This window comes from Notolepis coatsorum (assembly GCF_963971535.1).
Source record: "Notolepis coatsorum genome assembly, chromosome: 5".
Classification (NCBI taxonomy): domain Eukaryota; kingdom Metazoa; phylum Chordata; class Actinopteri; order Aulopiformes; family Paralepididae; genus Notolepis; species Notolepis coatsorum.
The window spans coordinates 148128833-148145506 of NC_140169.1; the positions used below are offsets into that span (position 1 = coordinate 148128833).

Here is a 16674-nt window from a genome sequence, read left to right on the forward strand (position 1 = left end):
CCACAGCCGTAGCTACAACCACTTAATGTCAAGGCTCTCATCCACATTCATTCATTTTCTCCCCCCACTCTCTCTCCCATGAGCTCAATGTAACGCGGAAGTGCAGTGTTCTATCTATAATTTACATAAACCTCACGGGTGGGACTGACGACTTACTGTAATTACAGGAGATAAAGAGTGCTAAACAGGTACTAAAGACTATAATATATAACATAAATGGTACTTAATAGGCTAGTGTGAAATAAATCACTTCGGGCCGTCAGCAAATTTACATGTATATCTGACTATATTCAATATCCACATTGTCATGGTTATCAACAATATTCAATATTCAATAATGAATAAGTTTATTCCAAAGTGAATCGAGCACAAGTTACAGACGGGAGACGTTGCAACGGGCAGACATTCTACATTCTACCAAGAGCAGGAATAATCGAGCTTCCTTTATGTCGTCACTGAGCCAACGAACATGCTTCTTCAGAAATAGGATCAGAAGACGACACTTGAGACGAGACCAAATAAACTACTTTGCTGCACCCAGCTTCAGCCGTGGCGATATTCATGACATCCCACAGGTTCTCGTGTATTATTGCTTAAAGGGATTATTAAATTATTAAATTACATAATTTTTTTAAAGGAAGGAAAAGGACACTTTAAGATAATAACATGTTGTGATTGTTGTATAGTTAATAACAACAAGTATAGCATAGGGACATAGAAGAAAAACTGCACATTGTATAGGAGTGTACATAGGATCCAGTGCCTTTAAGTGATTTATTAACATGTCTATTTTACCATGTCTATTCTTGTTATCTTTTTATTATTATTACTATTACTATTGTTTTATTGCATAATCAAAGCGGGCATGACCAACCGCATTTCACTGTAAAAACTCTTGAATCTTGAATCTTAATTATTGCTCTCCTTCCTCATTGGCCCTGTCTCCCTGTCCGTCAGGTGGACTGTGCCCTGTCATTGGTGCGCCTGGGGAAGGAGCGGGAAATCCCGGGGCTGGAGCTGCTGTGTGACGACCTGGTCACCATGGAGACGCTGGTGTATGAGACGTCGTGCGAGCTGAGCCTGACGCTCCGGGACCTACAGCAACTCCGTGACATCCACAAGCTCCGCCTCCTCATGAAGAATGTAGGTATCATGCCCCCCCCCCCCAGGTCACTTCACCCACTCTCTTTGGTCACTTTTAACCTCTTAACAGTTTTTCAGAAAACACCTGGAAATTGCATACCCAAAGTAATCTGCAATTTATTATAATTTATACTTATAGCACGAGTCTGGTCTCTTTTGAAAGGAAACATTCAGCATTTTCATCTACAACAGGAGTGCTTTTTACATTTTTAAGTTAAGTTTTTAAGTATAATGTGTTTCAGGAGTGCTGGTTATTTTTATATGTGAGTATATATATACATATATACATTGTTATATATTGTTTACATTGTTTTGCATATCTTTATATTCAGATCTATTTTTCCTTTTTTCCTTTATTATTATTATTTACATGTGCCAGTGCAGGATAAGTATAGAGAAAAACCCCTGGTCATTACGTACAAAGAGGATTCATTGTCGTGGGTTGCATGTACTTGGTCCAAAAAGGTCTAGGATTCACCTTCCAAAGTAATAATTCTTAATAATAATAATACTTATTTGTCAAAGTTTTCCATCATCAGAGTGGAGCTCGCTGGTTCCAAGGTTGGTACTGGAGACTGAGATTTTGAAAACAGTAAAAGCCTTTAAAAACTGTCAGCCAATGGGAGGCTCATACTGAAACAATCAGCCAATGAGAGACTGAAATGTGCCTGTTTTCGTAGGCAGTTAGCCTCTGGTATGCGTGCCATTAGCGTTAGCCACGCTTCTAGGCCTCTTTTCTTTTGGAAATAATGATAAAAAAATAATAATAATAATAATAATTATAAATATATATATTTTTTTATTATTATATTCGACTAAGAGGTTGGCCAGTCGACTACGGCTCCTTTCGACCGATTAGTCGACTAATCGACTAATAGGGGTCAGCCCTACTAGTCATATTATAAAAATCAATTATGGAAATATTTTGATTCAATTTGACAAAGCTTGGTTGCTCTAGTTATTGGCCCACATGGAATGAGGGATTGAATTCTACAGAATAGTGACTGTAATCCTAATGTCGTGCTTCAAAGCCAGAGGAGCTAGAGCATGTAACCCGGCCCCAACAACACACTGCTAGACTAATGCTGGAGTGTGAAAACTATTTATGTATCTCTCTATATGTCCCTCTATTTATATATCTACTGTATCTACCTCTTTATCTCTCTAAATCTCCCTATATTTCCCTCTATTTATATGTCTACTGTATCTACCTCTTTATCTCTCTAAATATCTCTATATATCTCCCTCTATTTGTATATCTACTGTATCTACCTCTTTATCTCTCTTTATAGCTATCTAAATATATATATATTTATATCTCTCGTTATCGCTTTATTTCTCTCTTATTGTTATCTCTCTATTTATCTATATCACTATATCTATCTTTATTTCTTTCTTTCTTTCTATATATTATCTCTATCTCTCTCTCTGTCTCTCTCTCTCTCTCTCTCTCTCTCTCTCTCTCTCTCTCTCTCTCTCTCTCTCTCTGTCTCTCTATCTGTCTCTATATCTCTCTCTATGTCTCTCTGTCTCTCTCTCTCTCTCTCTCTCTCTCTCTCTCTCTCTCTCTCTCTCTCTCTCTCTCTCTCTCTCTCTCTCTCTCCCTGTCTCTCTATCTGTCTCTGTCTCTATATCTCTCTCTATGTCTCTCTGTCTCTCTCTCTGTCTATCTCTCTCTATCTTGTGTGTCTCATAGGCCAACACAGGGTATCAGATAACATTCCCAACACTAAAATCGGATTTCAATAACCACATGTGTAACATCACAGCATCAAGTGGACTTGGTTTTCTGCATTGTATGGCACAAAGAAGGATGTTAGATATGTCTAATGGTGAAACATTGATCATATCTCATCTAATTTGAACAGTTATACTGTTCAGTAAAACTGATGATCTAAGTCTCTACTGTTCAGTAAACTGATGATCTAAGTCTCTACTGTTCAGTAAACTGATGATCTAAGTCTCTACTGTTCAGTAAAACTGATGATCTAAGTCTCTACTGTTCAGTAAACTGAACTGATGATATAAGTCTCTACTGTTCAGTAAACTGATGATCTAAGTCTCTACTGTTCAGTAAACTGATGATCTAAGTCTCTACTGTTCAGTAAAACTGATGATCTCACAGCGCAAACACACCAGTCGCGCATGCAGGCACTCGCGAGTTCCGTGCGAGAACAGCGCGTGTGGCCGGGCACACCGAGTCCCGACTTCAGAGCGGGCGAAAGCGCACGGAGGAGGACGGCACGTTTACATTGGAACAGCTGTAAATGCCTAGTCTATATGCGAAGTCAGTCCCCGTTTGAAGATTTTTTTAAGATTTACAGTTCCAGTGTTCTATTGTCCATTTTGCATGTACCGCTATCTAATTAATTAGAATGTTAGAATTAATTTTAGATTTTTTAGAATGATGATCAGTGTGACTGTACTCCTGAAAAAGTATAGTAATATGGTTTATTTGTATTGGGAAAGATACAGACACATTAGCTGGTTGAACAACATCTATATGTGTGGTAATAATGCAGATATTGAGTGTATGTCTGTGAAAATGCGCGTGGCGGGACTGGCGGCCCACGCCTCTGAATCCAACCAAAGCGAAAACGATCGCTTCCAGCCCGCGAGTCGTGCGCCCGCTTGCGGCCGGTGGGCACAGCTACGTCCGTTAACATGGGAGCGAAAGTGAAGCGCTGGTCGCCCGCCTGCCTTCGCGCGCAACTAGTGTGTTTGGGCTGTAAGTCTCTACTGTTCAGTTAAAACGGACGGTCTAAGTCTCTACTGTTCAGTCAAAGTAATGACTCAGAGTGGTGCTCTCTGTATCGGCCCACACTTAATGTCAGGCACTCGGGTTCAGCAGTGAAAAAGGGCTATCTGTACATCCCATAATGAAACATAATCCATGTTCAGAGCAGCAGTACGCCAGCACTGCATGTGCAGAGGTGGTGCCAGGTATTACGGGCCCAATTAGGTCCCCTCAGACCTCATCATCTGGTCGTCCTCAGACGAGTGTTAACTGTCCTCTAGATTATGGCCAATAAACACCAGTGTTAGCCTGAGAGGGCCTGGCAGCACATACACACACAGGCAGCCAGCCAGCCCATGGTGCTGACAATGCCAACACACACACACGCTGTGTTTGTCAGAGTACTCCCTCGACACTATGTGTGTGTGTGTGTGTGTGTGCATGTGTGAGAGATTTATGTGTGTGTGTGTGTGCACGTTTGTGTGTGGGAGTACTGTTTTGTGTATGTGTATCTGTGATTGTGTGTGTCTGCTTCTCTATGTGTGTTTAATGGTGTGCGTGTGTGTAGCTGTGATTTTGTGACGGATATGTGATCTGTGTGTGTCTGTGTGTGTATGTATGTGTATTGCCTTTGTCTGTGCGTGCGTGCGTGTGTGCGTGCGTGCGTGTGTGTGTGTGTGTGTGTGTGTGTCTGTGAATGCTAACCGTGCTCCTCTTGATTGAGGCCATGTTCACACTAAAACAATTTTGGTCTGTTTCGTTTTCATTTAAAAAAAGAGAGAGAGAGAGAGAGAGAGAGAGAGAGAGAGAGAGACTCAAACTACCTGTTGGAATAAATTAATTGATTGATGTTTAACTTGTCCCTGTGTGTGTCCAGTCATTTCGACTAGCAAACGTTGTCTGTATTTACTTGGTTAGCTATTTAGCTAATGTGGATAGCATTTTGAATAGCATCAATGCTAGTTGGCTGGCTAGTGGCTACAGCTTTATTTACTAAATTATGGAGGCTTTTTAATCGTCAAGGTAAGAGAGGATTTGTCATGATCAACTGAAGGGGTATTCTTTTTTTTTAAACTTAAATTTTTTTATTAAACATTTATAGACAAACAACACGACATATACAATAACCTCAACAACACTATTAAACAGACATAAATAATAAAGAAAAAATGTAATACTCAAAAGACGAAAAAAAAAAAATACTGACTTAAGCAAATAAAAAACATAAAACAGTTGTCATACCTTAAACCAAAATAAAATTAGAAAACATTAAGTGTGTGACATGGGTTCAGAGACCCTCTTTGAACCTCTTTCCTCCTTTACCCTTCGCCCTCTTGTGGTGTATTTGGTTCTTCCTCTGTGATGTCGTTTTCGTTCCCCTTGTAATCCTCCCACTTACCCCATCTTTCTCCAAATTTCTCTTCCTGTAACCTCAGCATGTGTGTTATCCTCTCCATATCCTGTATCTCTTCCACTATTCCTACCCATTGTGCTATTGTCGGTGGGTCTTCCTTGTACCACAGTCTCGTTATTGCTTTTCTGGCCGCTATCAACATTATCTTTATTAAATATTTGTCCCCCCCTTGTATTCCCTCGTGTGTCAGGTCTCCTAAGTAAAGCACCAGTTTGTGGTAATCCGTTTTTTTTTTTTGATCAAATTTTTTTTATTGACATTCTCACAAAACAAGACAACACATTAAACACAATCACAATACATAGAACTTCACAAGAAAATAACAAAAACAATAATAATAATGACTAACAATTATACAGACAAGAGAAAAGAAACCAGAGTTCAACCTACTAAATTAATTCCAAGGGGTACTATCTAATAAATGGTCTTTCCCAGTGTTCAGTCCCGATTCCCGGCCGTGTGACCCCATATTAATAAAGCGTACATCTCCAATCCACCACAAGGACCATTTTTTGGGGGAACACGACCTGAAACCAGAGCAATGAACCTTCATGAAAAAACAAAAACCTTTAGGTGTTCCATAGACTCACAGAGACCGTGTAAAAGTGGCCAAACAGTGAAGAACTAGTTAAATAGCTGCCCCCCCCATAATATCCCCAGCTAAACTCAAGATGACAAGACAAGGGACAAGACAGACAAAAACATTTCCTCCTCCCCCTCCCAAGAGACCGCCGGACTCACCCGAACACGCACCCCAACCCCGCTCAGCCGCACACTGCGGTCTTTACCTTCTCAGCTGCTGCGAACCACAGGTCAATTCCAGCCTGCCCCACCCCAATCACCCGGGCTGTGGATATCTCAAGATAAATCACATCCAATAGAGTTAGGGACCAGTTAATCATTGTAAGCTTCTCAGGCTCCTTCCATCTCATTGCTATTAGCTTCTTCGCTGCTGTGACGCCCGCTAGGACAACCCTTTTCAGTTGTACTGACGCGGGTAGTGTCGTTATATCGTTCAGGAGTAGCGTAACAGCTGTGAATGGGATAGTTAAGCCACACAGATCTGAAAGTTTGTCCGTTATTGACCTCCAGAAGCGGGCCACTGGTGGGCAATCCCAATACATATGCATATAAGTGCCTGTGGCCTTTTGAGAGCACAAAGTGCACCGAGAGTCGGTTATCAGTCCCATAGCAAATAGCTTCCTAGGTGTAAGATAGGTCCTATGAATATAATTAAAATTAATTTGCTGGTGATTGGGGTTGCGGGAAGATAATGCCACATTTGCCCAAACATCATCCCAGTCAAACTCGGGGTCCAACTCCGGGATATCCACACGCCAGATTGTATCCAATGATAAATTTTTATACGTGGATTGAATTAAGAGCGTATAAAAGTCGGAGACAAACCCTCTGGATGTCGTCCTGTCCACTATGAGCCTGAGGAAGGGGTGTGGGTGCAAGGCTTGAGCCCACGGTACGCCATGCGCCCTCAGTGCTGACCTTAGTTGAAGGTAAAGAAAGAAGGACTCGCCGGGAAGATCATAAAATTCTCTTAAGTCCTGAAACGCACGGAGGCCGTTCTTATCATAAATATCCTCCAGAGTATGCACTCCCCTCCTTTGCCATTGAGGAATATTAACCGGCTTGTGTCCAACAAGTAATTGCTGGTTATTAAAAATTGGAGAGTCCAGGTGCCAAGGGCATTTAACCCCACACGACCTCTGTACATTACGCCACGTTTGGATCACGTGAGTTATGATCGGTCCATACCTCAGCCGGCATTTCGCAATAGAGACAGTGGAGTACACTACATCCTGCAATCTTAGCGGAGACACCGCCGCCGCTTCTAAGGAGCGCCACGATACAGCCTCTACAGGGTCTAGCCAGCACATCAGAGGTCTCAGTGAAAAGGACCAGAAATAAAGTTTAAAATCAGGGATTGCGAGGCCCCCATCTTGTTTCCTACGTTGAGTAGTAGCCCTTTTGATTCTCGGGCGTTTGTTATTCCAGACAAACTTAGATACCATCGATTGTACCTTGCGCCAGTGGTCTATTGGAGGGGGCAGGGGGAGCATTGAGCTAATAAAATTTATCCTAGGCAGGATGTTCATTTTGATTATGGAAGCCCGGGCTTGTAAGGAGTTAGGAAGGGACGACCACCTGTCTAGATCCTGGCGTATTTTATCATAAGTACCCGTGAAGTTGTACTTAGTAGTTTGGTTCAGCGTGGGGAATATCTCTATGCCCAGGTATTTAAAATGTTCTACTATGGGGATATCAGCTGGTAGTCGTACCGCCTTGGCCAGTTCATTAAGAGGTAGGCAGGCTGATTTGTTCCAGTTAATCTTAAAACCTGACAATTTACCAAAGTCGTCGATTATCCTCAATAATTTTGTGGCCGACCGGGAGGGGTCGTCCATGAAAATCAGCAGGTCATCCGCATAGAGAGCAATTTTGTGTGGAGTATTGTTGACCATTATGGGGACGATGTCCTCCGATTGCCTAATAAATTGGGCCAAAGGTTCGAGGGAAAGCGCGAACAGTCCCGGGCTCAGAGGGCAACCCTGTCTAGAAGATCTGGAGACTGGAAAGAGTGTGGAACAGTTTTTGCCTGTCAGTATCATCGCAGACGGCGAGGCATACAGGACTTTAATCATATGAATAAAACTCTTTCCAAGACCCATGACCTCAAGTACCTTCCACAGGTATGACCACTCAAGTCTGTCAAACGCCTTCATGGCATCCAAAGACAGAACTGTGGATGGAGTTGTATTGTCTTTACTGTTATCGATTACATGCAACAGCCTCCTAAGATTATCTGCAGCCAGACGCCCCGGGATAAAACCAGTTTGATCGCAGTGTACCAATACAGACATAAATCTCTGCAGGCGACGGGCCAGCACCTTGGCAAACACCTTTAAATCGGCCCCGAGAAGACTCAAGGGTCTATAGCTACCACAATCATTGGGATCTTTGTCCTTTTTGAGAAGTAAAGAAATCAACGCCATATTGACATCTCTTGAGAACTCCCCTTGTTCGATAGCGTAATTGATCATATCGAGCATCAATGGACCCAGTTGGTCCCAGAAAGCTAAATACACTTCGGGTGGAATACCATCCCAGCCTGGCGCCTTACCCCTCTGCATTTCAACAATAGTCTCCCTCAATTCTACGAGAGTAATCGGTCTCCCCAGTTCCTTGGCCTCTTCCTCAGAAATGTGGGGTATCTCAAGCCCGCCAATGAACGATTCAAATCTAGAGTCATCCAGATTACCCTCTGAGCTATATAACTGTGAGTAAAACTCTTTAAAAGTGTCATTGATCTTTTTCGAATCAGTAGTGACTGCACCCTGGCTCGTCCTAATCGAGGGGATATCTGAGAAATGATCATTTGAGCGTATTTTCATTGCCAATAGATGGCTAGGTCTGGAGCCGTGAAAATAGTAATTTTGTCTTGTCCTATGTATCAAAAACTCAGACTGTTGTTTAAGTATGGAGTTTATTTCTTTTTTGACTATCTTACGTTGTGTGTTTAGTCGCTCATTATAGTCAGTTTGCAAGGATGCGTATAGGTCCGCATATAATGATTCCAGTCCTTCTAGCTTTTTTGACCGGGATTTTCGCAAATTGGAGGCAAATAGTGTGACATGACCCCTGATGAATCCTTTCAATGCGTTCCACAGGACCCTAGGGTCTTCTACTGTGCCAACGTTGATCTGCAAAAATTCAGCTAGTTTACTCCTGAACTCAGAACAGAAGTCATCGTTCTTTAGCAAGGTCGAATTAAAACGCCATCTGGGAGCTCTTGCGGAGAGCCTGCCAAAGGTTGCCGTAAGGAAAATCCCCTTGTGGTCTGAGAGAGCCAAGGGAACCAATGAGACATCGAAACTATCAAACATATTAGGGGACGCGAATGCATAGTCAATTCTAGAGAAGCTTTTGTGTCTGGCTGACAGGTGAGAGTAATCTCTGAGGGTGGGGTTGCATAAGCGCCAGAGGTCTGTGAGCCCCGTGTCTTTGGCCCACATCCTGAGGGCCTCAGAGGCCCGTTTCTGGTCGCTCGTTTCAGAGGGCCCGGACCTATCCATCTCCGCATCCCAGCACGCATTAAAATCGCCACCCACAATGAGAGCGTATCCATTAAGTTCCAACATATTCTTTGTGATTGTATTATAGAACGCTGAATCAAATGTGTTAGGAGCATACAATGCTATTATAGCCATCTTCCTATGCAAGAATTCAACTTTTGCTATAGTAATCCTTCCCTCCGTGTCCGACCATACATCCAAGATTTTGATATCAAGGTTACGTCTTGTAACTATGACTACTCCTTTCGTCTTATCATCGGCTGAGGATGAGGAGATAACGTGATATTGCCGATTTGCCAGTCTTGACACGTCACCTACCATTAAATGCGTCTCACTAAGGAGAGCAAGGTCAATATTTCTCCTCTTCAATAGCCAAAGGACACTGGCACGCTTGTGTGGGGCGTTAAGCCCTCCTGCGTTCCAAATTAAAATATTCAATTTAGCCATGGTCGAGCTTGTATAAGTGCGTAGAGAACATACCCGTGCAGCCAGGCTGAGTACAGAGGTGCCGATCCCGGCGGGCCCGGACGGTCAATCCCAGGAGTTCAGAGGAGGAACACTTACACATATATAAGACAACAGTACATAGAACACATAAAAATACCACCCCAGCTACAGCCCCCCCTCCTTCTACTCTAAACCCTAACCCACCCGTCCTACTATAAGTTCCTCTATACCCACTCTCCAATCCCCACCCTATGCCCCATCCACTGAGGATGGTCATCTTCCTATCACTTCCCACTAGAGACATGGATCAATAAGACGCTTCCCACTCCCACCCCCCTCTAGATAAACCCCTAAGTAAACCCCCACTAGTCCAATAAACACAAATAATAATAAAATAAAATTCAATAAAGATATCGGTCGAAAACCACCTGAGCCCTGGCCCCAACATGAGACAACCATAATGGTAAAAATAGCCATTATTAAATAATAACTCCGCATCAACCTGCAGCCCTCTATTTCCGAATCTGCGCTTCAACATCACATTGTTATAGCCCAAAAAGGTATAGGAAAATTCAATACAAAATTAAATTAAAGCATCCCAGCCGATAGTCTAAGGCAGGTTCGGGTCACAGGTTAATTGTGCAAAATTGTGTGAACAGTGTCAATTAAACAATGACAAAAAAAAAAAAAAAGGAGGAAGGGAAAAAAAGGGGTTATGGTCAAAGTGCACCCCTTTAGCCGTCCCTCTGATCAGGCACAACGGCTGAAATGACCTAACCTATGTAAGAATAGAATTAAACACAATCATTCATTAATCAATCCGGGGATGGTAATAGGCAACACCTGACACCACCTGTCATCATACATTGTTTCAATAAAGATATCGGTCGGAGCAGTTAGTCCAAGGTAGGATCGAATCACAGTTAAATTGCTCATTCAAATGCCCTTAAAACAGCGACACTAATTATTATACAATTACTCAGCATCAACCCTGTAACCAACTACCTTGGAGTCTGCATATTAATGTCGCAACGTTATAGCATAAGTGGATCACGGAAAATTCAAAACACATTTAAGGCAGATTAGCAGTTAGTCCAAGGTAGGATCGGATCACAGTTAAATTGCTCATTCAAATGCCATTGAAACAGCGACAATAATTATTATATAATTACTCAGCATCAACCTGTAACCATCTACCTTGGAGTCTGCATATTAATGTATCAACGTTATAGCATAAGTGCCTCACGGAAAATTCAAAACAAAATTAAGGCGAGTCAGCAGTTAGTCCAAGGTAGAACCGGATCACATTTAAATCGCGCATATAGATGACATAAAAACAGCGACAATAGGAAAGAAAAAAGAAAGGAAGAGAGGGTAATGGCTAGAGTGCAAGCCATATAACCATATAGCCATGAAGTGCAAGCCATACCCGACCCAACCTGTTATCAAATATTGTATATGCATATTCAACCGACCTTGGCATCTACTTTGGATCACCAAAGCTCAAAACAACCTGGATATAAAAATAAAAAGCATACCAGAAGTTAGTTAGGGACTCGGTCACTCTTGAACTGTGCAAACCAATGACCCTTTGAGCAGCAACAGCAACCAAAATACGTAACCATTAACGAATGTCTCAGCGCAGACCATAGTCGAAGCCCGCTGGCTAGCCCGAGGCTAGCGCGTAAGCTAGTGACGAATCCGGATAGCACGTTAGCCTACTATGTACATTGTTCAGCTAGCTCGTTAGCTTCCAAAGAGGCGATACACAAGTACGACCATGAGGTCAGCTTTAGCAAGTAACAGAAGTCATTGGGAAGCCCCGCTAGTTGGATGGGCAGAGGACAGTTAGCATGTCTGGGCATGACAGCAAGTGTTTGTGAATAGTCGACCTAATCAATGTATATAGGCCCAAACCGCCAAGTCACTCACCCTCCATAGATATCAAGCAACAGACTCGGGTGTCTCCGCGAGATATTCCTTCGCTTTAGCCAACGACCAAAACAACCGCTGACCACCGACCTTCTCCAACACAGATAATTTCGCGGGAGCGAATAACGTGGGCCTCAGGCCTAGTTTCCATAGCTTAGTCAGGACCACCTTGTACTCGGCTCTCTGAGCTTGAACCTCCGGTGTAAAGTCCTCGAAAATGGCCACTTTGTGATCGCCAAGCCTCAGAGTACCCCTTCTGGTACGAGCCGACCGCATGATGATTTCTCTCTGTTGGAGTCTGTTCAGCTTGACTATGATGGGCCTCGGTTCTTTGTTCACGCCGGGAGAAAACCTGCCCGCTCTGTAGGCCGACTCACAGATAGGAGGCGAGGGGAGGACGTCCGTCCCTAGTATCTTCTGCAGCAGTTCGGGCATGGTCTCAGAGAGACGGCCTTCACCGCTGGTCTCCGGTACTCCAACAATCCTGACGTTGTGGCGTCTATCCCGGGACTGCATCTCCTCCATCGCCGACTGTAGTTTGTTGACTTCAGCCTGCCTAGCCAGCAGGGCGGATTCAAGACCCGCCATCTTCTCACACTGTGATGATACCTCCGTCGTTAGCATGGCTAGTTCGTTAGCATTAGCCGATGAGGCAGCGTGAATCGTCTCCATCTTGTCTGTCAGCGGGACTACCGCCAGCCGTATTTCTTCTGATATCTCACGACGGAGGCTGATACAGAAATCCGCCAACACTTTCTTCTGTGCTTCAGCGATGCGTGCCTCAGAGTCTGCGTGTACTTTCTTCTGTGCTTCAGCGATGCGTGTCTCAGATTCTGCGTGTAGCTTGGTCATGACCAAGAGTACAGCTTCGCTTAACTCCCCGACAGCGGGAGACGGTGCGGCCATGCTCGGCGGTGTCGGTGTCGCGCCTAATTCTTTCATGGCTCTGGTTTCCACCCCCGCCATCGTAGAAAGTCGAAAAAAGTTGGTGAATGTATACTAAACACGACGACCTAGCAAACAGATAAAAAACAAATAAAAATAAAATAAAGACTAGTGGGGAGAAACGTATATTCAGCACGATAGAAGGGAGCTCATGTGAAACACGTCTACTCCATGATCGCTCAGCTCCGCCCCTTTCAGTTTGTGGTAATCCGTATCCTAATATTCTGATCATTGCCTCCCCTATCTCCTCCCAATACCCCTTCAGCTTCTGACATCCCCAGAATATGTGCATGTGATTTGCCCCCTCCTTCCCACACATCCTCCAGCATGCTCTTTGTGTTGGTGCATATTTTCCCTTCAGCTCTGGGGTTATAAAGAATCTGATTATGTTTTTCCATCCAAACTCTTTCCATATCCTCGATCATGTTGTTGAATGTTGCACCTCGCATATGTTCCCCCATTCCTTCCCTGTTATTTCTATCTCTAGCTCTCTCTCCCATTTCTCCCTTATGTAATCGGTCGTGTGTCCCTTGCTGTTCATTATAGCCCGGTATATTGCTGATATTACTCTTCCTTGCCCCCCTTCGTATGCCCATACTATCATCTTTATTATTCCATTCTGTTCACCGCCCTCGGAGGTCTGTCCGGTTTCGGTCTCGGAGCCAACGCCCTGTGGGCCCTCTGTATCTCCATTTTTTCCAGTCCTGTCTCCTTCAGTTGTTCCTTGATAAGCTCTTCCACATATTGGATCACCGATTCCCCTTCGACTCCTTCTTTGTTGTAGTAGTCTCTAACCTGTAGATATCTGAAGTGGTCCCTGTTTTCTAGTCCAAATTTCTCCTTTAATTTTTGTAGTGTCTGCATTTCCCCCTTCTCTATCATTTTGCATATCGCTGTTGCCCCCCCCCCCCCCCCTCTCCCACCTTCTGAATCCATGGTCTAACCTCCCTGGTTTGAATCTCTTGTCATGTGCTACCCATCTCAGAACCCCTGACTGCTTCTCCAATTTGTGTGTTTTTACTACTCTGTTCCATATGGTCAAAGTGCATTTGGTGATTGGATCTAATAGTCCCTCTTTTTCTTTAAATAGTTCCCTATCTCCCACCAGAGCTTGTACCTTGTATCCCTCCCCTTATTTTTCAATGACTTTCCATCTTGCCTCATATCTGTCGTTACACCAGCACGTCACTGCTCTCAGTTGTGCTGCATAGTAATAATCTTGTAGGCTGGGTACTGCCATCCCTCCCTCTTCCTTTGGTAGTTGTAGTGTTTTATATCTGACCCGTGGTCTTCTCCCCGCCCATATGAACCTCGATATCAGTCTGTCCCACTCCCTGAATTGATTCTGTGGTATTTGTATCGGTAGTGACTGGAATAGGTACAGTAACCTTGATAGTATGTTCATTTTAATGACCTCTATTCTTGAATTGAAGTCCAAGGGCATTACTGTCCATCTCTCTAAGTCTCTCTTGATGTTCTGATTTATCTGTGTATAGTTCGCCTCAAACAGTTTCCCCACTCCTCTCGTGATGTTCACCCCTAGGTATTTAATCTTGTCCATGTCCCATCTTATCCCGTACTGTTCCCTAATTTCCGTCGTTGGGGTATAGTTCCATGCTAAGGTCTGTGTCTTTGTCACGTTTAGTTTGTATCCTGAGTAGTGGCCATATTCCTTCAGTAGATCCATCAGTGCCGGGAAGCTCTTGTCTGGTTGCCTCATGTATACTATCACGTCGTCCGCAAATAGGCCTAGTTTATATTCCGTTCCCTTTATCCTTACTCCCTTAATGTCCTCGGTCTGTCTGATCAGTTGTGCCAGTGGTTCTATGAAAACGGCGAAGAGCGTTGGTGAGAGACAACATCCCTGTCTGGTAGCCCTCTCTAATCTGATTCTATCCGTCAGGCTGCCATTCACCTTAACCCTCGCTGTCGGTTCTTGATATAGCGCCTTGATCATCTTCATCGCCCTCCCGTTCAGTCCGAACCTCATCAATGTTTTATATAAAAATGTCCAGCTCACACTGTCGAATGCTTTTTCTGCATCTAGGCTAATCAGTACCGTGCTACCACCTTGTTTTTGTATCTCCTCTACTATGTGTAATGTCTTTCTCACGTTGTCCTGTGTCTGTCTCCCTTTAATAAATCCAGTTTGATCTTCATCTATAATGTCTGGCATAAACGTCTCAAATCTCTTTGATATTATCGATGTATACATCTTGTAATCCACGTTGAGTATGGACACAGGTCTGAAACTACTACACAATTCTCTATCCTTCCCTTCCTTCGGTATCGTGGTGATTATGGCTTCCTTGCACGAGGGGGGCATTTTGCCCTCTTCCATCGTGTGTCTGAACGCCGCCCCTAACACGCCCCTAACATGGGTGCTAATTCCGTTCTAAATGTCTTGTAGAATTCCGATGGGAATCCGTCGCTCCCCGGAGACTTGTTGTTTTTAGCTCTACTAATTGCCTCTTCCAGTTCTTGTTCCGTAATTATTTTATTTAATTCTTCATTCTGTTCTTTCCCTATCGATGGTAACTGGTCGCTGACAGGGATGTGACCGGTGGGATGAACGGATGAGAACATAATTATCTTTCTGTCAGTTTGTAACTTGCATCACGGATGTATGTTTGCATGTGAGCCTCTTGCGTATGATAATAATAATAAGAAGAAGAAGAATAAAACTTTATTTGTATAGCGCCTTTCATACAGAAACTGCAGCTCAAAGTGCTTCACAACAGAAGAAAGACAGGCATACAATGAGCACATAAAGTGCAGATATATGAAATCACAGTTTTTCACATTAGGATCTAACATCCCAACAGGCCACCTTGTTTATGGTTTGATTCAGTTTTGATACCCACACAGTTTTGAATCTGTAATAAAAAGCAATAGACAGAGTGAAATAGTGCATATATAAGATAAGATACGATATTCCTTTATTGATCCGCTTGGGGAAATTCATCATAGCGGAGGGGGAAGGGGTGTGATGTACAGGTATGGACCTGGTAATAGTAGAAAGAATCAGCACAAACTATGTGTACACAGTAATGTTGCCCATACTCAGGCCTGTACAGTGCGACATATATATCGCACGTGCGACACTGACGTCAGTCTGTGCGATGAATGAATTGACTTTAGTAGCACTGGTGCGATGGCCCGTGGCGCAAGCAAAAAAAAAGAAAGTGTGACGGTAAATTGAATGGACCACAGCGCCACGCTATCCACTTGGTACTTGTAGTCTCGTGCGATTAAAAACAATGTCCCGTCTCGCGTAGAGTCCATAATCAAACACCAAATCCCATAATCCCTAGCGAACAATATCCCCGCGACTAAATTGCGAGCTCAATGTACACTGACTGGGTGACTTCGACAAGATGAAGCGCTTTTTTAAGGTATTAAATCCAACAAAAGAAGTACAAGATCAAAACCCCAAACGAGCCCGAGAGGGACCACCGTTAATAGAAACGAGACAAAAGGAGAAGATTACAAGATGTACAGATATAACGCAGAGTGGGAAAATGATTTTCCGTGGATATTTTTTAATGAGGAAGCACAGCTATTATTATTCTGTCACTGGTGCCGGGAGACTCCGGAAAAGATCCGATCAGAGAATCCCTATGTCGCGGGTAACAATATCCTAAAAAGGGATAACATTAATAAACACAATACGTCCCATCGACACGTTCTTGCCCGGGATGCCTTCAACGCTAAATAAACTCCTGAGCGGGCCGGCACCCTCTTGCACTCGCTGACTAAACACGACCAGAGCGGATGATGCTGATCTCCGTGAGGTAAAGCTGAAGATGAATGTGACATATTGCATCGCCAAGGAAGAAATGCTGTTCACTAAATTTAAGCCGCTAATTTTACTCTGTAAAAAGAACTCCATCGTATGGCTACTTAAAATTCCCCTCCGGGATCAATAAAGTATTAATTATCTATCTATCAATCAATCTATCTATCTA

General features: G+C 43.4%; 1 protein-coding gene across 1 annotated transcript in view; it reads left to right on the top strand.

Moving 5' to 3' along the window:
• The window catches only part of LOC311228417 (NBAS subunit of NRZ tethering complex-like), a gene marked incomplete at its 3' end in the record, with an annotated part of 401827 nt that overhangs the window by 249212 nt on the left and 135941 nt on the right, over positions 1-16674 (top strand). The window contains 1 exon segment of the mRNA XM_084314324.1: positions 958-1143. Within this exon segment, the coding sequence (XP_084170450.1) occupies positions 958-1143 (186 nt within the window).